The 24457-nt window shown below is 50.4% G+C and overlaps 1 protein-coding gene across 1 annotated transcript; it reads right to left on the bottom strand.

Annotated features, from left to right (window-relative positions):
• Nucleotides 1–159: 159 nt before the first annotated feature.
• DNAJC17 (DnaJ heat shock protein family (Hsp40) member C17) lies at nt 160–24370 on the bottom strand. Its single transcript, XM_073566693.1, has 11 exons — nt 24101–24370; nt 16346–16415; nt 15895–15953; nt 15515–15602; nt 14788–14870; nt 13271–13367; nt 12070–12095; nt 11424–11501; nt 3739–3819; nt 3027–3161; nt 160–344 (listed from the first exon to the last, which is right to left on the bottom strand). The coding sequence occupies exons 1-11, from the start codon at nt 24191–24193 to the stop codon at nt 225–227; spliced, it is 930 nt and encodes a 309-aa protein (XP_073422794.1). The 5' UTR covers nt 24194–24370; the 3' UTR covers nt 160–224.
• Nucleotides 24371–24457: the final 87 nt, after the last annotated feature.

The following is a 24457-nucleotide window of genomic DNA, read 5'->3' as shown; positions in this document are numbered from 1 at the left end:
CCTCAGTGAATTCATTTTGCAGCCACCAATAGTACAATACAGACTATAGAAAGCAAACGGTGCAAACATCTTAATGAAACCCTCTAGCAAAAAAAATTAAGACGAAAAGAAATAAAACCTCCAAACCCTTATGGCCATACACATGTGTCATACAACAACTTAAAAAAAGTAAAATTTATTTAATACACTATTAAAACTTAGGAAACTATTACTAGAAAAATAAGTTATGTGTTGGCTTCTTCATCTTCTTGCTGGAGCTGTTCTATTAATCGCTGCCGCTCAGCCGCTTGTCTCATCCTCATTAGCACTAAGCTTTCGTAGTCCCGCTCCGATCGTAGAGAGTCCTGTGGGGGGGGGGGGGAAACCTGATCAGAACAACAGTGTGAACAGGCACAGACCAGACCGGGGTGTAGAATATTTCAGTATATACCACAGCAGTGTTGACAATCTTTTGTTTCCTACATAACTTGCACTGCTAACTTTGCCCTGCTTAGAGGCAAGGACATGTAATGTAATCATACATGGCTGGTCCATGCCTGCAGTTGGAAATCTAGGAGGCGGCACCGGCCACAACCAATCTGTGCTTCATCATTGTGCTCGCCCCTGTGTAACTGACGGTAAGTTTTTAAGAGGAACAATCAGAATCATTGTTTTGTACTCTTGGGTAGCGCTGTCTAGAGTTGAGTGAATATGTTCGTAATCGGTCACCGAATCTGAATTTGCCATATTGGTACCCTATTTGTGCAGAATTTATATGTTTCATGATCGGTTCCGAATATATTAGTTCATTTCTATTCCCAATGACGTTCAGTGAATATTGCAAAAATAATATTCGCCACGGATCACAATCGGAACCGAATATTGAAATATTCGCTCAACTTTAGTGGTGTCCCTCCTGGAAATGTAAGAATTCCTTGGAAACTCCTATGTGAATGAACGGTTTCCCTTCCCACTTTGAGGAGTGCAGACACAGCAAACATTTACTAAAAAGGACAGGTCCTTGGGAGACTCCCCTTCCCTAATGGATGCAGTAAATAAACATACTACCACCCTGGCTGCTATTGATTGACAGGTAGGATTCATTCAGGAACCTATTTCCATAAATCACCATGATGGGCAGAAAGGGGTGGAATGTAATACTGCTGTAGAAGGGAGTAAGTGATTGGAAAGATGCCTTTCTCCCTGTCCATAAAGATATTCAAAACCATACACAGGCAGTGGCAGAGCTGTTGTCAAGAGCATAGGACATGGAGAATAGGCAAAGGCAAAATAAGACTAGGCTTGTGGGGGTTCTGGAGAAAGTAAACATCTTTTTTGAAAATTGGCTCCTTGACACTTTATGTAAAGATGTTCTTACCTAATTGTTTGCAGCCCACAAGACCATCACGACCTGTCCTGATTAAAATCTTACATAATCCTAAGGAAAGCTTGGGAGATATTAAAAAATGGGCTGAAAATCTCGGCTTATACCCGAGTATATACGGTAACTGCTAATTTTGGGGACCTCATTTTCTTTGTTCTTACACGTTTTCTTTTATCTCCATAACACCATAATCTTCAGATATCTACAAATAAGGCATACAGCAAGAGCTCAAGAACTCATTTCTGACCTCTCCATTTCACACAAAGGGATCCTAGATCATGGGGTGTGAGGTAAATCAACTGAAGGTATTATCTGTTTGATGTGTAATTCTTAGAGATGAGTGAGCGTGCTCGCAAAAGGTGTTATTTGAGTATCCTTGGGTGTCAGCATCTTTGGCGTGCTCGAATGTTAGTCCCCGCTCCTGCGTGTCTCATGGCTGTCGAACAGCCACGGGGATTCAAACATATTTTTCGAGCACGCAGAAGACACTTGACTACCACCCGAACATGCCCTGATAACACCTTTTCCCAGCACAGTTGCTCATCACTCATAGTTCCCTATTGCCAGGTATACTGGGTGATCCTATGGCTGTAATCAAGTCTGGGTGGGAGGGAGATGTGGGCCACGTTTCCAAGAAGGAGTGGGACGATATTCTGGCATCGGCAAGTCAGCTACCGATTAATACGGCTCAGGGGAGGTTGAGATTTTGATTCCTAGTGTCTTCGGGTTTCTATACACTCTGTCGTATGGGCCTCAGAATGGACGATTGTTGCCCCCACTCTGGAAACTAAGGTAGCGGATCTGATGTTCTGGACATAATCACAGATGGAGGCGGTTATGGGAATATGTAGGCAGGCTAATCTTGGAAGTTAACAGTAGGGTTCCGCTTGGTAATAAGTGATTTTTTGGGGATGTTGGAGGTTCCTGTTCTATATTGTTGGCTATTGCTAAAGTGATGTAGGAAAACCACTGACAATCATTGGCTGGCCAGAGGTTCTGCTGTGATTGAAGAAGTTATTTGGTGCCTAAACAATACAATCCTAATGGAGTAAAAGGTGTATATTAAAAGAGGAGCAACTGGCAAATTTGGAAAGCAATGGTGCGACTGGATCAGATGTGATACAGTAGTGTCAGAGCCGCTAGCGTCAGATATAATAAGTTAATGTTAAGATGAGGAGGGTATTAGGGACATGCATAGATTTGGATAATGTATTATAGTCTTGGCTTACAGTTTGGAGTTATTTATGAAAGTTCTCCCTGAACCTAAGTTGAGGGGTGGTCATCTCCGTTTAATTACCAGGGGTTATGCATAACAATATTGCTTTAGTCATTGTGGATGACATTACTAATGTAACGTTTGCACTGGTATCACGTCTTTATAGTTAGTTGCTTCAACAAAAGTTTTCTTGATAAAAAAAAAAAAAAAAAAAGGACAGGTCCTCTTCAAGTCCATACTGTCGGAAGTGTTGCCCCCAAAATTCAATTGAAACTACTTTGAGCTCAGCGATTGGCTGTAGTGCACTCAACGTGACGTCGGAAAAAGGACCACTCCCGTTAAAAAGGGGCAAGATCAGTGGATGATCCCTTTAAATGAAACCTTATTTTAGCGCAGTACCGTCACATAAGCCATGCATCCCCTCCGGGACAGTGAGCACCTTCTTACCGGAGCAGAGTTACTGGAGAGGTTGGAGGCCATTTTGCTGCCCGTCTCCGGCACAGCAGATGGTGGCGGAGGATCCAGCCAGGAGATTTGCAGAGGATTGTGTAACAAGCCGGCTTCATTTCTAACAGCTAGTTCCTAAAAGACATAACATTGGACAAGTTCTTCTGAGCAGATGACCATGTGTAGTATGTAAAAACAGACCTTGCCTTTAAAGGGAATCTGTCAGCAGGTGTTTGATATGGAATCTGAGAGAAGCATGGTGTAGTGGCTGAGACCCTGTTTCCAGTGATGTGTTACTTACTGGGCTGTGTTGCTGTTTCAATACAATGCACAGGAGACTGTCATTACAGCACTAGCTGACTCATGCCCCCACCATTGATTAGCAGCTTTCTGCCTATGCATAGCGTGCACAGCTGCCAATCAGTGGTGTGGGCAGTGCTATACCCAGCTCAGCATTCAAAGCTCTGCTAGATCTGCAGCAGAGAAAACTAAGTGATGCTGGAATCAGGCTCTCTGCCCCTACATTGCTGCTCTCACATTACATAGCAATACCTGCTGACAGATTCCTTGGTGCCCTTAAATGAAGACTTGGCACTCAAATATGGGGTCATATTGGCCAATACTATATGGTCCGAATTACGGTTGCCACTATGCCCTCCTCCAATAGTCACACAATACGTACAGAATAACGTAAAGCTCCGCATTCACTTACTGCAGCTTTAAAAGTGGCAAATTCCGCTATGGCCGAACCTTTCTTCTTGCTGGACACGATAACGTATAACACCTCTCCGTACTGCAATATAAGTATTGTCAAGAGGTCAGGAACAGCAGGAAGGCAACACAAGGAGGCTGCATGTGAAAATAGCGGCCATTTCTCATTTTTGCCCTTTCATTTTTTTTTCTTCCCTTCTTCTAAAAACCATAATGTTTTGTATTTTTCCGTCCACAAAGCTGTACCAGGGCTTGTTTTTTGTTTCCTGTTTCCTGGGACAAGTTGGAGTTTTGACATCATTCATTTCATTATATCATGTACTGGAAAACGGGAAAAAAAATATTACAAGAGGGATGAAATGGTAAAAAAAAACAAAAAACAGCAAATCAGCCTTTATTTTTTTTTTTTATGCCATTTATTTTGGAGTAACAAAAATATGACCTGCTCTTATTATACACAGAGCGGTGAACGACCTCGTGACAAACTTGCTGAGGGAAATAAAGTTCAAATCCTCCTGGCAGCGGGGCTCTCAGGGTAGACTCTGCGCAGATCCAGAACGCTATCTAGGCTAATTTCACATTACCGTTTTTTTGCGCAGTGCATCGTACGCAACAGAAACACATGCAAAAACGCATCATGCGTTTTTGCATGCGTTTGTGTTTTTTATGCACATTTGTTCTCTAGGGGTTAAACCCAGTCTCTACACATTTTTACGCCAAAAACGCATGCATACGAAAAGGCAGACAAACGCATATCCATGCGCACGCCTGCGTTCCCATAGACTGTAATGCGTTATTTTGTCGCATTCCGTGCGCAAGTGTATGCATGCGTTTTTTTGATGCCATTTGGCGGACCCAAAAATACAACAGGTTGCGGTCTGGCACGCCTAGGCGCATACCTTGCAAAACGCTAATATGAAACCAGCCTAAGCTGCAGAATAAGAGTTTTTTTTTTTCAGGTGACAGGTTCCCTTTAATAATTATATATTTTAAAAGATCGGTCTTTAGTCCCTTCACCCCCGGGTCATTTTCTGTTTTCTCCTTCGCCTCATTGGGGGACACAGAGACTGTGGGTGTATGCTTCTGCCGCTAGGAGGCTGACACTAAGTGAAAAAAAGAGGTTAGCTCCTCCTCCGCCGTATACACCCTCGCCCCCATTTCGGGCGGAACTCAGTTTTTTTTGCTTAGTGTCCATGGAGGCACACGTCTGTTTTTTTTCTCCAGACTTTTTTCTTTTTCCCATGAAGATTAGACAGGGGCAACGGATCCTATTGAAAGGGTCCGATTACCGCAAACCAACAACGGGCGAGCACGTGCGAGTGTCGCCTCCACGTATCCTCTCCTGCGCCGTGGGACACAATGCCGGACTTAGCCCTGACCACCCCTAGGTATTGAAACCATGGGCTGTACAGAGGCACAAGACTAGTCCGTGCGGCCCCCACTGCTCCACCAATGCTCAGACTGCGGTGCTGCAAGGTGGCGGACGGTCCCTCTCCTCACCCCCTGAAGGGGTTAGACGGAGCTAGGGTGCCTGCACCATCCTATTTTTTCGAGGCCCCCTCACATACCTGAGCTCTGGAAGCTGAAGAGGATCGTCGGTGAGGAGGGCCTGGGAGGGCCCCTGCGAAGATCGGAGCTGGAGCCCTTAGCTGGGAGGCCACCGGCCATTCAGGGCTGAGCCTGGCGGCATCGTCAGGCGGCGTGGCAGCAGCCCGTGGCAGTAAACAGCACCATTTCTCGGCGCCATGGAAGTCCGCGCCCCCCCTCCCCGTCGGGCAGGGGGATAAAATTGAGGCCGCGGTGTTAGCCGGAGCTAGGCCGCGGCCAGAAGTTCCGCCTCCGGGCCGTGCGTCAGTTCCGGCGGCCCGCCCCGCACTGGGAGGCGGCGAATAAATTTAGTCCCCGGCTTCGGAGCACGGCTAGGCGACAGAGCCGGAAGTACCGCCCCTGGAGTAGTTCATATGCTGACAGCCCGCCCCACAGCTGGTGGCGCGCGATTTTGGATGTGGAGGCGTCCAGGAGTGAGGGCGTAGTACTGGGGTAAGTGCTGCCTGAGAGGCCACGCTACAGGAAAAACGAGGTGCTACCTCCTTCCCCCCTCCACAGCAGCGGACAGATACAGCATATCCGAAAAAACAAGGACGCACACTTTTTTTACGCTGCATGCATCTCTTGCAGGCTGTTTCCGTGGGCGCAGAGCAAGCAATTATGCGAAGCCTGTGAGTCCGAACGCACTCAGGAGCCCTCCCCTGCGACCGCAACCAATGTGCCGAAACCCCCCGGAGTGGGCCCTAGCACTGTCACAGTCCATGGCGTCGCTTACGAGGGCAATCGAGTCCCTTCAGGCCCCAGATAGGGGCAGGGACAATGGCTCGCCGACCTTAGAGGGAACCTCCACCTCACACGAGCCTCCGGCCTGCAGGGGCCACTCTCATTCCAGGCAGAGCCGGGGGAAACGAATCCACGCGGTGTCGCCCAGTCCATCCGGTGCCCTGGCATCTGTAAGCTCTGCTTCTCGCTCCCCGTCACCAGTGGTTGATAGCGAGCAGACCTCAGATTTCGACTCAGACGAGCCCCTTGACCTGGACACTCCAGGGTCACGTGAAACAGTGGACAGCCTCATAGAAGCTGTCAATCAGTCCTTGGGCATTGAGGAAGATCCCGCAGCGGCCATGGGGCATAAGGTGGCATTTAAGCGAGTAAAGCGGCCGCACAGAATTTTTTTCTCTCATCCAGAGTTTGAGGACATAGTGCAGCGACACAGAGAACGGCCAGACAGGCGTTTCTCAGGCCAAAAGGCACTCGAAACAAGGTATCCATTTGCCCCGGACCTCAGTAAAAATTGGACGGAATCTCTGATGGTGGATCCACCGGTTTCGCGCCTAGCCACTAAAACCCTGTTATCCGTACCTAGTGTTCCCTCTATTAAGGATCCCACAGATCGCCTCAGAGAGCTTAGCTCGCTCAGTATATGAAGCATCAGGGTCAGCACTCGCTCCCTCGTTCGCAACAACTTGGGTAGCCAAGGCTATGATCTCATGGTCAGAATTGTTAAACAAGGTCGCACAGGAGCAAGATCTACCTGCAGAGATATCGGAGATCGCGAGTCAGAAGTCGATGGCCGGGGACTACGTAATCAATGCATCTTTGGATGCGGGCAATTGCTCGGCACTTGCTGCCGCTAACGCAATTTCTATCAGAAGAGCTCTATGGTTAAGGACATGGCGGGCCGATTCTACTTCCAAGAAGTCCTTGACTTCTCTGCCTTATCAGTGCGGCCGTCTTTCGGAGAGAAGTTGGATCAACTCATCTCCGACTCCACAGTAGGAAAAAGCGGGTTTCTCCCTCAACAAAAGGTCAAGCCGTTTTTTCGTCACCCATTTCAGGCACGTTTCCGGGCCTTTCGCAACCCCGGATGGACCACAGCGGCCAACTCCGCTGCTTCAGGCCGCCCCAACCAGGATAGGGAGTGGCAGGTCTCATATAGAGCCAACCCATTGGGGAGAATGCGTGCTGAACAGCCCAGATTGAGGGGATCCAGATCCCAAAGATCGTCAGCCAAATGACTCGAGGCGTTTACCCGACGACACCAGCAGGGTGGGTGGCCGCCTAGTCTGGTTTCACCACGTCTGGTTTAGTGTCGCACGCTACGCATGGGTAAAGGAGTTGGTGACCTCAGGTTACAAAATAGAATTTGTCAGGTACCCTCCAAGATGGTTTTTTCATTCTCGTCTTCCCAGGGTGGATGCCCAGGCAAGGGCTCTATTAGGAGCCATGGAATCGCTCCAGCACAGCGGGGTCATTGTTCCTGTACCAAAACACGAAAGAGCTCAGGGCTTCTATTCCAACCTGTTTGTGGTTCCCAAAAGGATGGGTCTGTCAGACCTGTTTTGGACTTGAAGCTTCTGAACAAATTCATCAGGATCAGGCATTTCCAGATGGAGTCCCTTCGTTCAGTCATATCGACCATGGAGCAGGGAGAATACTTAGCCTCGATCGACATCCCAGGACGCATATCTGCATATTCAAATTTTTCCTCTTCATCATAGGTTCCTACGCTTCGCCATCAACGGTCGACGTTTTCAGTTCGTAGCGCTACCCTTCGGGCTAGCTACGGCTCCCAGAGTGTTCACAAAGTTTATGGCAGTTGTCATGGCCATACTGCATTCTCGAGGCATACTCTTGCCTTACTTGGACGACCTATTGGTCAAGGGCCCTTCAATACGGGCATGCGAGGAAAATGTCAACATCACACTAGATACTCTTGCCAGCTTAGGGTGATTGGTCATTGCGAAGAAGTCATCCCTTGTGCCAGCTCAGATGATTTCCTTCTTAGTAATGAGCTTCGACACTTGCCGAGGGTTGGTAATTCTCCCTCAGGAAAAAGCCCTAGCGCTCCGGCAGGGAGTTCGGACTCTTCGCCAACCAGTCCCTCATACCATTCGTTTCGGGATGAGGATTCTAGGAAGAATGGTGGTAGCGATGGAAGCAATACCGTTCACTCAGTTCCATTTTCGCCCCCTGCAGCACGCTCTCGTCAGCCTGGGACAACAATCCTTTTGAACCACTTCAGGATGTCTCTTTGAGGTACCTTTCCTGGAAAGTGGTGTTCCTAGTGGCCATCACTTCTATCAGGTGGGTTTCAGAGCTGGCGGCCCTATCCTGCCGAGCTCTGTTCCTCACTTTCCACAGGGATAAGATGGTGCTCAGGCCTGCCCCTCCTTTTCTGCCAAAGGTCGTGTCCTCTTTTCTCATGAATGAAGATGTTGTTTTGCCTTCTTCTTGTCCAGCACCGGTGCACCGTGTCTAAAAGGCACACGTTGGACCTAGTAAGAGGCCTCCGGAGGTACGTGTCGAGGACAGCGCCCTTTCGTCAGACGGACACGCTGTTGGTGCTCCCCGAAGGGCTCAGGAAGGGACTCGCTGCCTCAAAATCGACCATAGCCAGATGGATTTGTTTGACTCTTCAGGAGTCCTACCACATTAGAGGTGCGCCGATTCCAGCAGGGATCAGAATACACTCTACTCGGACAGTGGGCGCCTCTTGGGCGCTTCGGCACCAGGCTTCGACGGAACAGGTTTGCAAGGCAGCAACCTTGTCCAGTCTGCACACGTTTACTAAACATTACAATATCCATACTCAGGATTCAGCGGATGCGAGCCTGGGTAGGATTCTCCAAGCAGCGGTGGCGCACCTTTAAACAAGAGGTGCATGTAGCTTGGATCGGTGAGTCAATCTCCCACCCAGGGACTGCTTTAGGACGTCCCACAGTATCTGTGTCCCCCAATGAGGCGAAGGAGAAACATGGATTTTTGTGATAAACTCACCGTAAAATCCTTTTCTCTGAGACGCTCATTGGGGGACACAGCACCCACCCTATTAGCCAGTGGGCTCTTGTTTTATTTAATTAATATTCATTTACTTTTTTGTTAAGGGTGGTGTTTTTTTTGGACATGTTGTACCTGTATTAAGGCTGATTTTGTCGTCCTCCTACTGCTTTGGCACCAAACTGAGTTCCGCCCGCAATGGGGGCAAGGGTGTGTATGGCGGAACTAACCTCTTTTTTTCACTTAGTGTCAGCCTCCTAGCGGCAGAAGCATACACCCACAGTATTTGTGTCCCCCAATGAGCGTCTCGGAGAAAAGGATTTTACGGTGAGTTTATCACAAAAATCCATTTTTCATTTTTTGCTCCCCTTCTTCCCAGAGCCATAACTTTTTTATTTTTCTGTCAATATGGCCATGTTAGGGTTTGTGTTTTGCGGGACGAGTTTTGCTATTGAATGACACCATTCTACATTTTTTTTTTCTTTATCATGTTCACTATATGGTAAAACTATGGTAAAGCTTATATTTTGCATGCCGGGCTGATGTTTTTAATTATAGAATATTGGTGCAGATATGATCTTTTGATTGCCTGCTATTGCACGTTAATTCAATTTTTGCAGCGACCAAAAAAACGTAACTCTGGCGTTTTGAATTTTTTTCTCATTACTCATTTAGTGATCAGGTTAATTTTTTTTATATTGATCGGGCGTATGGGGGGGGGGGGGGGGACTTGAACTTTTATATGTAATATTTTTAAAAACATTTTTTCTTTTTTTTTTTCTAAACTTTTGCATGCTTAAGTAGTCTCCATAGGAGACTAGAAGCTGCCATAACCCGATCGACTCTGCTACACACAGGTAATGATCATATTGCCTGTATGTAGCAGAAATGGTCACTTGCTATGAGCGCCGACCACCAAGCGGCGCTCATAGCAATCTGGCTCTGACAACCTTAGAGGTCTGTCGGAGACCTCTGGTTGTCATGCCAACCCATCGGTGACCCGCGATAACGTGATGGGGCCACCGATGGGTGGGATTTCCGACGTGCTTCCTGAAAGCGCACGTTAAATGCCGCTGCCAGAGATTGACAGCGGCATTTAACAGGTTAACAGCAGCGGATGGATCGCGATTCCACCCGTGGCTGACATATGTCTGGAAAGGTGCGGGCTCCGTGCCGGAGCCTGCATCAAATAGGGGGGAGTCCGACATCGGTGTGCAATTACGCTCGATGCTGAAAGGGGCGATACCAGATTAACTCTTTTTCTTATATACTGCATATTTTTAAAAACTGTGATTATGTTTTACTTTAATTTTTCAACCCCCCTAGAGGACTTGACCCTACAAATCTTCTATAAAGCCCAGCCTGGGGCACCAAGATGTAGGTGACGGGGGGCCCTTCAGAAGTCCCCTAGCTGAATTGGAAAGTAGTCAGCAACGTGTGATTGTGTTACAGGTGAGATTGGGGTTGAAGTGGAACAATGGGCCCTGTAAAGGACACAGATTATGCCACTTAAATTCTGCTCTCAGAGATTGACAGTGGCAATTAAAGGGAATGTGTCATCAGAATATAACCTACAGTTTAAACCAAGTTTTTGCCTTTAAATGTATTTTTTTTTAAATTTTAAGCAAATGTTTTATGTTTCTATTTCACAATCTGTATTATTAACTTCCTGTAGTTTCAGGAAACACATGTACATTAGCAGAAATGAATAGACCCCATCTTTTGTATTGAAGCATTTAATGAGCGTGTGCAAAAGTGATTTTAAAAGGGAGGGGGCGCTGTGTCATGGCCTATTGTGACTGGTGGATCCTGTGTTATCAGCTATGTATAGACTTGTTCTTTTAACCCTCCCTCTGACTATAATGAGCCTAATGAAAACGCTTCCTGAATTAGTCTAAAAAAGTCCCAGCAAACAGTGTGAAAATTACCAGACTAGTATTTTTTTTTTTTTAAAGATTGTGATATGAAAAGAAAAATAAAAAATACATGGAAAACACAAACCTGATTTAAACAATGTGATTTTCTGAGGACACATTCCCTTTAAATGGTAATAATTGTAGTACGCTCTGATCGCTGCTGTCAGAGGCAGGTGTTGTCTGTATAACACAGCCAGCAACTGCCCTGTATGGGTGCTTTCACATTGAACTTTTCTCCACGTTTGTGGGTCCCATTGGGTCATGTGTCCAAAACCCCGGGAAATCAAGATTCAGGCGCATGCTCAGATGGGCCATAGAGCGAACACACGTTCTGTTGTGCATTATTTTCGGGCGTGTACGCCTACTGGAAACGGGACACCCAGATGCAGACTACTACTACATTATAAAACCAAGGTACATTTCAGGTGTTTTCTGGCACAACCTTTTGTAGAAGCCCCCGGACAACGTCCTCGGTGTATCCCCCTCTCGCCTCATCGTCCCTTTGACACTTCCATTTCAGCTGTTAATGAGAATGAATCCGTTATACATAGTTCATGGGACGCTACACAAGGCGTCTTACCAATGTCTGATGGGTTTTCAAGGTGGCCAGCTTCAACTGCTTAACCACTAATCAGTCCACTGGAAAAAGGCCTTAAAGAGGTTGTCCATCTTTGGGAACCATTTTCCTATTTCTTCCTTAATTGAATGTATTTTTGCAAATGGGCGTCTTAACATTTTTGCACCGTTTGTCTTTTATAGCCGCTGCGTTACATTGTCTGTTGTTGGCTGCAGAATGAGTTAACTGAGAATGCGTCAGTGAGCTCGTTCTAACGGGGATTCTGTAACTCTTATGTCTATTCCTGAGCTCCTCTCTGATGATTTATGACCACATCAAAGTTGCATGTGACGGGAAACAGAGCCTGTTAAAGCCAAAACGGTGCAAAATTTTTAAGGAAACCCAACTGCAAAAGTTATTTTTAGCCCCAAAAACATGCATTCAAGTTACAAAAAAATTATTTCTCCAAAAGGTGGACAACTCATTTAAGGCGTAATAAAACGGGACTGTAGAGACACATGCCGGTACATACCTTGACCTTTGCAGGTCCCCCACTTTCTGAAAAATACAAGACAATTACACAAATTAATATGGAAGCTTCTGGAAGTCATTTACCCAAGTATAACAAGGATCGCTATCCATCTGTCTAAAATCATATTAAGTGCCAGTTACTGGTATACTACGGGGCGTAAGGCACTTGTAAAAGACTTAAAAAGTGTCAAAAACACTCTTAAAGGGGCTGTCCAGACTTCTGTAGTTCTTTGTCTGTAACTCCAAGAGCTTCGAAGAGACCACACAGGAGTATAAAATGGTAAGTAGCCCATTTTGTTTTAAATCAGTCATATGGTTTTAGAGATATAGGCCTTTTTACTTTTATAATCTTTACAAAGGGGGTGTGGTTCACAGGATAATTATGCAAAGCAGCCTAAAGACCCGCCCCAGAGGACCTTGTGAGCCAGAATCTCTTGATCTTTATGGTGGATTTAAAAAAAAAAAGAAAAAAAATTACAGAAAAACAGAATACTCAGGAGAGCAGCGGGAATAAAATAAGGGCAAAAACTGGCTGCTTTTGATCTGGTGACAGGTCCTATTTAAAGTAAAAGGGTCAATTAACTATTCTTTTACCATTTAGTATATAAAACTAAGCCCCCATTTTGTCGGTGCTGTGGCCATCCTTCCACATGCAGAAGCATATGCCTGATACATTGTTGCATTACTATACAGCTATTTCACCAGCTTGGACAGGGATAAAAGAATTCACGCTAGCTAGCACTTGACCGATGTGGATTTCAATTCTGTCTACTTTGGATATTGGGGTGAACGCTGCTCAGTTTACCCCAAATTGTGCTCCCTGTACTTACCCTTTCCCAATTTTATGGGGCCAGTATCAAATCGTGTTTTTGTCCCATGTCAGTGGCTCTATCTGAAAAGCGGGATTCAGGTGCATCCGCCATGATGCATTGTTTTTTTAAATCATTACATTTTAGTTTGATTTTACTGTTAGACAGCTACAACACATGCGGGAATTTTTTGTTTGTTAGGCGATCCCCGCATTTGCTGGGGCTGTCAGCAGCGGGGACTTTAACATATTATTCGAGCATGCACAAGATACTTGGATAACACCTTATCGGGCACGTTCGCTCATCATCAGTGCTAACATCCAAACATAGTACAATCCCTTTAATACTAAACAGAGGGTATCTGTAAATCAGCAAGAGGATCACATCTGGTACCTTGTGTCTTCTGCACCTTTTCCAGCTTGATCTGTTGCCGCACCAACCTCTGCTGCTCTTCCAATTGTCTTGACCCTTCTTCACGGAGTCGTATGATCTAGAAATCAAGTAAGAAATCCAGAGCTCACGACCTTATCATATACGAGAAGACGCAGGACCTGTGACTCCCATCCTCTTCACCTCTATACTATATCAGGTCCCATTTACGAATATGGTGAACTGACAAATCAGGTGTAAATTTACCTAATTTTTAGACAAATTATTGATTTGTGCCTTGATAATAACTTTCCAAAACGTCTAAACATTGGGTATGAAGAGAGTAAAAATGTGCCAGATTTATAAATTGGCCTGTGCCTGTTACAAGGCACAAATTGATGCTGAAGATAAGCTTGTCGTACAGCGAGGTCCTAGTTTAACCTTTTATAAAGCCTTAGGGAATGCGGGCAACAGACTTACCTTTTAGGCAGAGTCTTTGCAACTCCGGCTTCTACCTGATTGTCAATCAGGAGTTTGATTACAGAGAGGAACATGTTCACACTGTGCAAGATCGGTTGGAAAAATCAGTCATTTATGTTCTGAGTATGGGCCGCAATGTTCAGACTGGAAGTGGATCTCCTAACTGAAACTCAACAGCCGCATATTTGCCAGCTGAGATCTGGGCAGGAGACCCTTGGCTGTTCTGGACACTGTGGCCCGTCCTCTGACCATGAATGTCAGACATGTCGTAGTTTGTGCAGATACAAAAGGCAGGACTGCATTCATCAAGAACATCCACAAATATTTACATGGGGACATTCGGAGAACCAAGTTGCAAATATTACAGCCCATCTGCTCTTCAAAAAGTTGACTTATTCTTTTTGCGCTTATTATGTTCCGACTTACCAAGCTGCATCTTTCTATACAAGAATGTAAAGGATTGATTCCAGGTCTGCATCCAGTCCTTCCTCCGTGGCAGCCGATCAGGGTCCTGACACCTCTGGCATTTACTAACATGCGAGCAGCAGATGTGAAGTTTGCCTTGGTCCGGATGCCATGGAGGACCAAGGCAGCACCATTCTTTTTGTGCTTATAAGTTCCCACTTACCAAGCTGCATCTTTCTATACAAGAATGTAAAGGATTGATTCCAGGTCTGCATCCAGTCCTTCCTCCGTGGCAGCCGATCAGGGTCCTGACACCTCTGGCATTTACTAACATGCGAGCAGCAGATGTGAAGTTTGCCTTGGTCCGGATGCCATGGAGGACCAAGGCAGCACCATTCTTTTTGTGCTTATAAGTTCCCACTTACCAAGCTGCATCTTTCTATACAAGAATGTAAAGGATTGATCCCTGGTCTGCATCCAGTCCGTCCTCCGTGGCAGCCAATTAGCGTCCTGACACCTCTGGCATTTACTAACATACCGGCAGCAGATGTGAAGTTTGCCTTAGTCCAGATGCCATGGAGGACCAAGGCAGCACCATTCTTTTTGCACAACTCTATCGAACCCATTTGCTCACTCCAATGATAGCAGATGTTTACCTCTTGTTCCAATGTCCGAGCAACAAGCGCCTCTTCCTCATCTGTTATGCGGGCTTGTGCTTCTTTCTCTCTCGCCTCAAGATCTTCAATAAGTGATAAAAAAAAACAAAATGTTCAGTTTGGCAAAATTACCACAGCTGAAAGATTCCATCATAGGCAATTCTATACAGGAACAATCGCATATAAGGTGGCTGAAGCCAGGGTGGCATACCGCTTGATAAATTCTAGTCAGCCCCACAGGCTGACGAGCTGTTAGCCATCATGGGGTATACGGCCACTGCTGAGAATCAATGCAAAACTTGCAACCAAAAAGCCAACCGGACAAAAATAAAATGAAAACTTGGTGCATTCATCCATAAATTCAGTGAGCTTTATTCCACAAAGAAGGCCTTGAGGAAGTGTGTGTTTAGGTGAAACGGCATTGGCCTGAGGGAGCGCTGCTTATCCATGTACCTCCAGTTAGGGATTAAATCACACAATATATGGATGAGTGCCGCACGTTTGCGATTTTTTTTTCCAATTGCTGGTCTGCGATACTGTTGCCGAGACCCTGGATATGAATAGAAAAAGCCGCAATGTTAAAGGGAACCGGTCTTGTCCTTTTTGTGTTTTAAACTGCCCCCAGTGTGTTGTTAGTGATGCAACGGGCACATGGTGGTGTGAACGGAGCCTTATCTGCAGACATGGCTTCCATTCTCCAGCATTCATGTTTTAGGGATATTCTTACCAAGTTTCACCTTCTTTCTTTTGGCATCGAGTTTCTGAGTCCTCTTTGCTGCGGCTTCTTTGGCTTTCCTGAGTTTGTCGTACGCTGCCTGGAAGAAGTTAAAGAAGGAGCAGAAAGACATGAGTTCTTGGATTGCATTTTCTCACAATGACCAATTGTCAGGGTGTATGTCATATCCGCTTGTGCCCTGATGTGGCGGGTGGACTGAAGGAAGAAAAAAAAGAAAAAAAAAAAAAAAAAGGGCTTTAAAGGGAAAATAAATAAATTAAGTAAGCTGCACGACCATGAAAGAGTTAATCGGGACAGATACATGGAATTTGCAAAAGAAGTAAAGTAGAATAACAATGTAAAATGCCCGATTTAATTTCCGCCTGACTTACTCTGGCTGCGCCATCGGTCAGCACTTCTAACGCCTGGGACAACTGGTGAAAAAGCTCGGCTGAAAGAGAAATCACAGGAAAAGGAGAGTTAATAAGGAGCAGATCATGTAACCCTGCGTCGCCCATCGAAAGACGCTCCAAAACTAGGACAGTGACGGACGCTGTGCGACAGATCTGCCTGTAGTTGTACATTGCTCTCCTCCTTGTGCCCAACTTTAGTGCCTTACTTATCACCATCAATTTTCTCCAAAAATTTGTTGCCCACTAATAATAAATCTTCTGCCAAATCCACTTTTTCGTAATATTCTTTTTTTTTTTCAATAGAGATCAATAATGATTTTCTTCTATTGATTTGTGCAACAATGAAACGTGCTCCAATGTAAGAAAATGTGGCCTCAGCCTAGGGGCAGAGCATCCATGGGGGGATCCATAGCAGAAGCTGCGCGCTTACCTGCTCGGGGGTTATCGGGATTTTTGTCCGGGTGGCAGGTCAGAGCTTTTTGTCTGTACGCCTTCTTAATCTGGAAAAAGAAAAAAGAACTTGTGATGCAGCTGTAATATACAGTAAGGTGAGTATACGGGGTGTACTTACATATGGCGCATGGTGTACAATCACATGCGGCGTACACTCACATACAGTGTATACTTGCTGGGGGCAAGACGTGTGTGGAGGGGGCACCTCACAGTTATTGGGGGCAGGACGTGTACGGAGTGCGCACTTCACATTTATTGGGGGATGGATGTTTGTGGAAGTGGCACCTCAGTTATTGTGGGCAGGACGTGTGCGGAGGGGGCACCTCACAGTTATTGGGGGATGGACGCGTCCGGAGGAGGCACCTCACAGTTATTGGGGACTGGACGTGTCCGGAGGGGGCACCTCACAGTTACTGGGGGCAGGACGTGTCCGGAGGGGGCACCTCACAGTTACTGGAGGCAGGACGTGTCCGGAGGGGGCACCTCACAGTTACTGGGGGATGGACGTGTCCGGAGGAGGCACCTCACAGTTACTGGGGGCAGGACGTGTGGGGAGGGGGCACCTCACAGTTACTGGGGGCAGGACGTGTGCGGAGGGGGCACCTCACAGTTACTGGGGGATGGACGTGTCCAGAGGGGGCACCTCACAGTTACTGGGGGATGGACGCGTCCAGAGGGGGCACCTCACAGTTATTGGGGACTGGACGTGTCCGGAGGGAGCACCTCACAGTTACTGGGGGCAGGACGTGTGCGGAGGGGGCACCTCACAGTTATTGGGGGATGGACGTGTCCGGAGGGGGCACCTCACAGTTATTGGGGGATGGACGTGTCCAGAGGGGGCACCTCACAGTTATTGGGGGATGGACGTGTCCGGAGGGGGCACCTCACAGTTATTGGGGGATGGACGTGTCCGGAGGGGGCACCTCACAGTTATTGGGGGATGGACGTGTCCGGAGGGGGCACCTCACAGTTATTGGGGGATGGACGTGTCCGGAGGGGGCACCTCACAGTTATTGGGGGATGGACGTGTCCGGAGGGGGCACCTCACAGTTACTGGGGGATGGACGTGTCCGGAGGGGGCACCTCACAGTTACTGGGGGATGGACGCGTCCGGAGGAGGCACCTCACAGCTACTGGGGGCAGGACGTGTCCGGAGGGGGCACCTCACAGTTTCTGGGGGCAGGACGCGTGGGGAGGGGGCACCTCACAGTTATTGGGGGATGGACGCGTCCGGAGGAGGCACCTCACAGTTATTGGGGACTGGACGTGTCCGGAGGGGGCACCTCACAGTTTCTGGGGGCAGGACTCGTGGGGAGGGGGCACCTCACAGTTATTGGGGGATGGACGCGTCCGGAGGAGGCACCTCAAAGTTATTGGGGACTGGACGTGTCCGGAGGGGGCACCTCACAGTTACTGGGGGCAGGAAGTGTGCGGAGGGGGCACCTCATAGTTACTGGGGGATGGACGCGTCCGGAGGAGGCACCTCACAGTTATTGGGGGCTGGACGCGTCCGGAGGGGGCACCTCACAGTTACTGGGGGTAGGAAGTGTGCGGAGGGGGCACCTCACAGTTATTGCGGGATGGATGTTTGTGGTGGGAGCACCTCACAGTAATGGGGGTTTGACATATCCGAAATGGGCACCTCACAGTTATTGGGGCAGGACGTGTGCGGAGTGGGCACCTCACAGTTATTGGGGACTGGACGTGTCCGGAGGGGGCACCTCACAGTTATTGGGGACTGGACGTGTCCGGAGGGGGCACCTCACAGTTATTGGGGACTGGACGTGTCCGGAGGAGGCATCTCACAGTTATTGGGGACTGGACGTGTCCGGAGGAGGCATCTCACAGTTATTGGGGACTGGACGTGTCCGAAGGAGGCATCTCACAGTTATTGGGGGCGGGACGTGTCCGGAGGGGGCACCTCACAGTTAATGGGGGCAGGACGTGTGCGGAGGGGGCACCTGACAGTTATTGGGGGATGGACGCGTCCGGAGGAGGCACCTCACAGTTATTGGGGGCAGGACGTGTGCGGAGGGGGCACCTCATAGTTACTGGGGGCAGGACGTTTGCGGAGGGGGCACCTCACAGTTATTGTGGGATGGATGTTTGTGGAGGGGGCACCTGACAGTAATGGGGGTTTGACATATCCGAAGTGGGCACCTCACAGTTATTGGGGCAGGACGTGAGTGGAGGGGGCACCTCACAGTTATTGTGGGATGGATGTTTGTGGAGGGGGCACCTCACAGAAATGGGGGTTTGACATATCCGAAGTGGGCACCTCACAGTTATTGGGGCAGGACGTATGCGGAGTGGGCACCTCACAGTTATTGGGGCAGGACGTGTGCGGAGTGGGCACCTCACAGTTATTGGGGCGGGACGTGAGTGGAGGGGGCACCTCACAGTTATTGGGGCAGGACGTGAGTGGAGGGGGCACCTCACAGTTATTGGGGGATGGACGCGTCCGGAGGAGGCACCTCACAGTTATTGGGGGCAGGACGTGTGCGGAGGGGGCACCTCACAGTTATTGTGGGATGGATGTTTGTGGAGGGGGCACCTGACAGTAATGGGGGTTTGACATATCCGAAGTGGGCACCTCACAGTTATTGGGGCAGGACGTGTGCAGAGTGGGCACCTCACAGTTATTGGGGCAGGACGTGTGCAGAGTGGGCACCTCACAGTTATTGGGGCAGGACGTGTGCAGAGTGGGCACCTCACAGTTATTGGGGCAGGACGTGTGCAGAGTGGGCACCTCACAGTTATTGGGGCAGGACGTGTGCAGAGTGGGCACCTCACAGTTATTGGGGCAGGACGTGTGCAGAGTGGGCACCTCACAGTTATTGGGGCAGGACGTGTGCAGAGTGGGCACCTCACAGTTATTGGGGCAGGACGTGTGCAGAGTGGGCACCTCACAGTTATTGGGGCAGGACGTGTGCAGAGTGGGCACCTCACAGTTATTGGGGCAGGACGTGTGCAGAGTGGGCACCTCACAGTTATTGGGGCAGGACGTGTGCAGAGTGGGCACCTCACAGTTATTGGGGCAGGACGTGTGCAGAGTGGGCACCTCACAGTTATTGGGGCAGGACGTGTGCAGAGTGGGCACCTCACAGTTATTGGGGCAGGACGTGTGCAGAGTGGGCACCTCACAGTTATTGGGGCAGGACGTGTGCGGAGTGGGCACCTCAGTTATTGGGGCAGGACGTGAGTGGAGGGGGCACCTCAGTTATTGGGGCAGGACGTGAGTGGAGGGGGCACCTCAGTTATTGGGGCAGGACGTGAGTGGAGGGGGCACCTCACAGTTATTGGGGCAGGACGTGAGTGGAGGGGGCACCTCACAGTTATTGGGGGCAGGACGTGTGCGGAGGGGGCACCTCACAGTTATTGGGGGCAGGACGCGTGCGGAGGAGGCACCTCACAGTTATTGGGGACTGGACGTGTCCGGAGGGGGCACCTCACAGTTACTGGGGGCAGGACGTGTCCGGAGGGGGCACCTCACAGTTACTGGAGGCAGGACGTGTCCGGAGGGGGCACCTCACAGTTATTGGGAACTGGACGTGTCCGGAGGAGGCACCTCACAGTTACTGGGGGCAGGACGTGTGGGGAGGGGGCACCTCACAGATACTGGGGGTAGGACGTGTGCGGAGGGGGCACCTCACAGTTACTGGGGGATGGACGTGTCCAGAGGGGGCACCTCACAGTTATTGGGGGATGGACGCGTCCGGAGGAGGCACCTCACAGTTATTGGGGACTGGACGTGTCCGGAGGGAGCACCTCACAGTTACTGGGGGCAGGACGTGTGCGGAGGGGGCACCTCACAGTTATTGGGGGATGGACGTGTGCGGAGGGGGCACCTCACAGTTATTGGGGGATGGACGTGTGCGGAGGGGGCACCTCACAGTTATTGGGGGATGGACGTGTCCGGAGGGGGCACCTCACAGTTACTGGGGGATGGACATGTGGGGAGGGGGCACCTCACAGTTATTGGGGGATGGACGCGTCCGGAGGGGGCACCTCACAGTTACTGGGGGCAGGACGTGTCCGGAGGGGGCACCTCACAGTTTCTGGGGGCAGGACGCGTGGGGAGGGGGCACCTCACAGTTATTGGGGGATGGACGCGTCCGGAGGAGGCACCTCACAGTTATTGGGGACTGGACGTGTCCGGAGGGGGCACCTCACAGTTTCTGGGGGCAGGACTCGTGGGGAGGGGGCACCTCACAGTTATTGTGGGATGGACGCGTCCGGAGGAGGCACCTCAAAGTTATTGGGGACTGGACGTGTCCGGAGGGGGCACCTCACAGTTACTGGGGGCAGGAAGTGTGCGGAGGGGGCACCTCATAGTTACTGGGGGATGGACGCGTCCGGAGGAGGCACCTCACAGTTATTGGGGGCTGGACGCGTCCGGAGGGGGCACCTCACAGTTACTGGGGGCAGGAAGTGTGCGGAGGGGGCACCTCACAGTTATTGCGGGATGGATGTTTGTGGTGGGAGCACCTCACAGTAATGGGGGTTTGACATATCCGAAATGGGCACCTCACAGTTATTGGGGACTGGACGTGTCCGGAGGGGGCACCTCACAGTTATTGGGGACTGGACGTGTCCGGAGGAGGCACCTCACAGTTACTGGGGACTGGACGTGTCCGGAGGAGGCATCTCACAGTTATTGGGGACTGGACGTGTCCGGAGGAGGCATCTCACAGTTATTGGGGGCGGGACGTGTCCGGAGGGGGCACCTCACAGTTAATGGGGGCAGGACGTGTGCGGAGGGGGCACCTCACAGTTATTGGGGGATGGACGCGTCCGGAGGAGGCACCTCACAGTTATTGGGGGCAGGACGTGTGCGGAGGGGGCACCTCACAGTTACTGGGGGCAGGACGTTTGCGGAGGGGGCACCTCACAGTTACTGGGGGCAGGACGTTTGCGGAGGGGGCACCTCACAGTTATTGTGGGATGGATGTTTGTGGAGGGGGCACCTCACAGTAATGGGGGTTTGACATATCCGAAGTGGGCACCTCACAGTTATTGGGGCAGGACGTGAGTGGAGGGGGCACCTCACAGTTATTGTGGGATGGATGTTTGTGGAGGGGGCACCTCACAGAAATGGGGGTTTGACATATCCGAAGTGGGCACCTCACAGTTATTGGGGCAGGACGTATGCGGAGTGGGCACCTCACAGTTATTGGGGCAGGACGTGTGCGGAGTGGGCACCTCACAGTTATTGGGGCAGGACGTGAGTGGAGGGGGCACCTCACAGTTATTGGGGCAGGACGTGAGTGGAGGGGGCACCTCACAGTTATTGGGGGATGGACGCGTCCGGAGGAGGCACCTCACAGTTATTGGGGGCAGGACGTGTGCGGAGGGGGCACCTCACAGTTATTGTGGGATGGATGTTTGTGGAGGGGGCACCTGACAGTAATGGGGGTTTGACATATCCGAAGTGGGCACCTCACAGTTATTGGGGCAGGACGTGTGCAGAGTGGGCACCTCACAGTTATTGGGGCAGGACGTGTGCAGAGTGGGCACCTCACAGTTATTGGGGCAGGACGTGTGCAGAGTGGGCACCTCACAGTTATTGGGGCAGGACGTGTGCAGAGTGGGCACCTCAAAGTTATTGGGGCAGGACGTGTGCAGAGTGGGCACCTCACAGTTATTGGGGACTGGACGTGTCCGGAGGGGGCACCTCACAGTTATTGGGGACTGGACGTGTCCGGAGGAGGCACCTCACAGTTACTGGGGACTGGACGTGTCCGGAGGATGCATCTCACAGTTATTGGGGACTGGACGTGTCCGGAGGAGGCATCTCACAGTTATTGGGGGCGGGACGTGTCCGGAGGGGGCACCTCACAGTTAATGGGGGCAGGACGTGTGCGGAGGGGCACCTCACAGTTATTGGGGGATGGACGCGTCCGGAGGAGGCACCTCACAGTTATTGGGGGCAGGACGTGTGCGGAGGGGGCACCTCAGTTACTGGGGGCAGGACGTTTGCGGAGGGGGCACCTCACAGTTACTGGGGGCAGGACGTTTGCGGAGGGGGCACCTCACAGTTATTGTGGGATGGATGTTTGTGGAGGGGGCACCTCACAGTAATGGGGGTTTGACATATCCGAAGTGGGCACCTCACAGTTATTGGGGCAGGACGTGAGTGGAGGGGGCACCTCACAGTTATTGTGGGATGGATGTTTGTGGAGGGGGCACCTCACAGAAATGGGGGTTTGACATATCCGAAGTGGGCACCTCACAGTTATTGGGGCAGGACGTATGCGGAGTGGGCACCTCACAGTTATTGGGGCAGGACGTGTGCGGAGTGGGCACCTCACAGTTATTGGGGCAGGACGTGTGCGGATTGGGCACCTCACAGTTATTGGGGCAGGACGTGAGTGGAGGGGGCACCTCACAGTTATTGGGGCAGGACGTGAGTGGAGGGGGCACCTCAGTTATTGGGGGATGGACGCGTCCGGAGGAGGCACCTCACAGTTATTGGGGGCAGGACGTGTGCGGAGGGGGCACCTCACAGTTATTGTGGGATGGATGTTTGCGGAGGGGGCACCTGACAGTTATTGGGGCAGGACGTGTGCAGAGTGGGCACCTCACAGTTATTGGGGCAGGACGTGTGCAGAGTGGGCACCTCACAGTTATTGGGGCAGGACGTGTGCAGAGTGGGCACCTCACAGTTATTGGGGCAGGACGTGTGCAGAGTGGGCACCTCACAGTTATTGGGGCAGGACGTGTGCAGAGTGGGCACCTCACAGTTATTGGGGCAGGACGTGTGCAGAGTGGGCACCTCACAGTTATTGGGGCAGGACGTGTGCAGAGTGGGCACCTCACAGTTATTGGGGCAGGACGTGTGCAGAGTGGGCACCTCACAGTTATTGGGGCAGGACGTGTGCAGAGTGGGCACCTCACAGTTATTGGGGCAGGACGTGTGCAGAGTGGGCACCTCACAGTTATTGGGGCAGGACGTGTGCAGAGTGGGCACCTCACAGTTATTGGGGCAGGACGTGTGCAGAGTGGGCACCTCACAGTTATTGGGGCAGGACGTGTGCAGAGTGGGCACCTCACAGTTATTGGGGCAGGACGTGTGCAGAGTGGGCACCTCACAGTTATTGGGGCAGGACGTGTGCAGAGTGGGCACCTCACAGTTATTGGGGCTGGACGTGTGCAGAGTGGGCACCTCACAGTTATTGGGGCAGGACGTGTGCAGAGTGGGCACCTCACAGTTATTGGGGCAGGACGTGTGCAGAGTGGGCACCTCACAGTTATTGGGGCAGGACGTGAGTGGAGGGGGCACCTCACAGTTATTGGGGGCAGGACGTTTGCGGAGGGGGCACCTCACAGTTATTGTGGGATGGATGTTTGTGGAGGGGGCACCTCACAGTAATGGGGGTTTGACATATCCGAAGTGGGCACCTCACAGTTATTGGGGCAGGACGTGAGTGGAGGGGGCACCTCACAGTTACTGGGGGCAGGACGTTTGCGGAGGGGGCACCTCACAGTTATTGTGGGATGGATGTTTGTGGAGGGGGCACCTCACAGAAATGGGGGGTTGACATATCCGAAGTGGGCACCTCACAGTTATTGGGGCAGGACGTATGCGGAGTGGGCACCTCACAGTTATTGGGGCAGGACGTGTGCGGAGTGGGCACCTCACAGTTATTGGGGCAGGACGTGAGTGGAGGGGGCACCTCACAGTTATTGGGGGCAGGACATGTTAGGAGTGAATGAGTGAGCAGACAGTTACCTCTTTCTCGGAAGCCTCAGCGTCGATTCCCAGCAGCCCATACAAATCCATCTGCATCAGCTCCTTGGACGCAGACATTTTTCCTGAAGACATCGTGTTACTTTTCTAATATTTATTTCAGAAGCAAATTCACAAGCTGGTTCTAAGTTCCGCTTTCCGTTTCCAAAGCCTCCTGGGATATGTGGTTCTTTCAAGCAACAGGCGAACAAGCGGGAACGTATGACAGGAATGAAAAAACTGCCATTCCCAAGAGGCAACGCGGCAAAACCGTGCCTGTACGAGGACAGCTGGTCGCGCATTGCATGCTGGGAAATGTAGTGAAGCACTCGTGTATTAATTTGAAACTGGACCGTAAAT

The sequence above is a fragment of the Dendrobates tinctorius genome, unplaced genomic scaffold (assembly GCF_039654945.1).
Source record: "Dendrobates tinctorius isolate UK_male_01 unplaced genomic scaffold, ASM3965494v1 ptg000019l, whole genome shotgun sequence".
NCBI lineage: Eukaryota > Metazoa > Chordata > Amphibia > Anura > Dendrobatidae > Dendrobates > Dendrobates tinctorius.
Note: the sequence above shows the minus strand (reverse complement) of the source record. Positions and strands in the feature narration are given on the sequence as shown.

Coding starts and splice junctions, on each gene's coding strand:
- DNAJC17 (XM_073566693.1), bottom strand. CDS start 24,193: ATGTCTTCAGGAAAAATGTCTGCGTCCAAGGAGCTGATGCAGATGGAT. Junction 12,096..13,270: donor AAAGGTGCAGAAGACACAAG/GTACCAGATGTG, acceptor TGTATTTTTCAG/AAAGTGGGGGACCTGCAAAG. Junction 3,162..3,738: donor TTGCCACTTTTAAAGCTGCA/GTAAGTGAATGC, acceptor TATGTCTTTTAG/GAACTAGCTGTTAGAAATGA.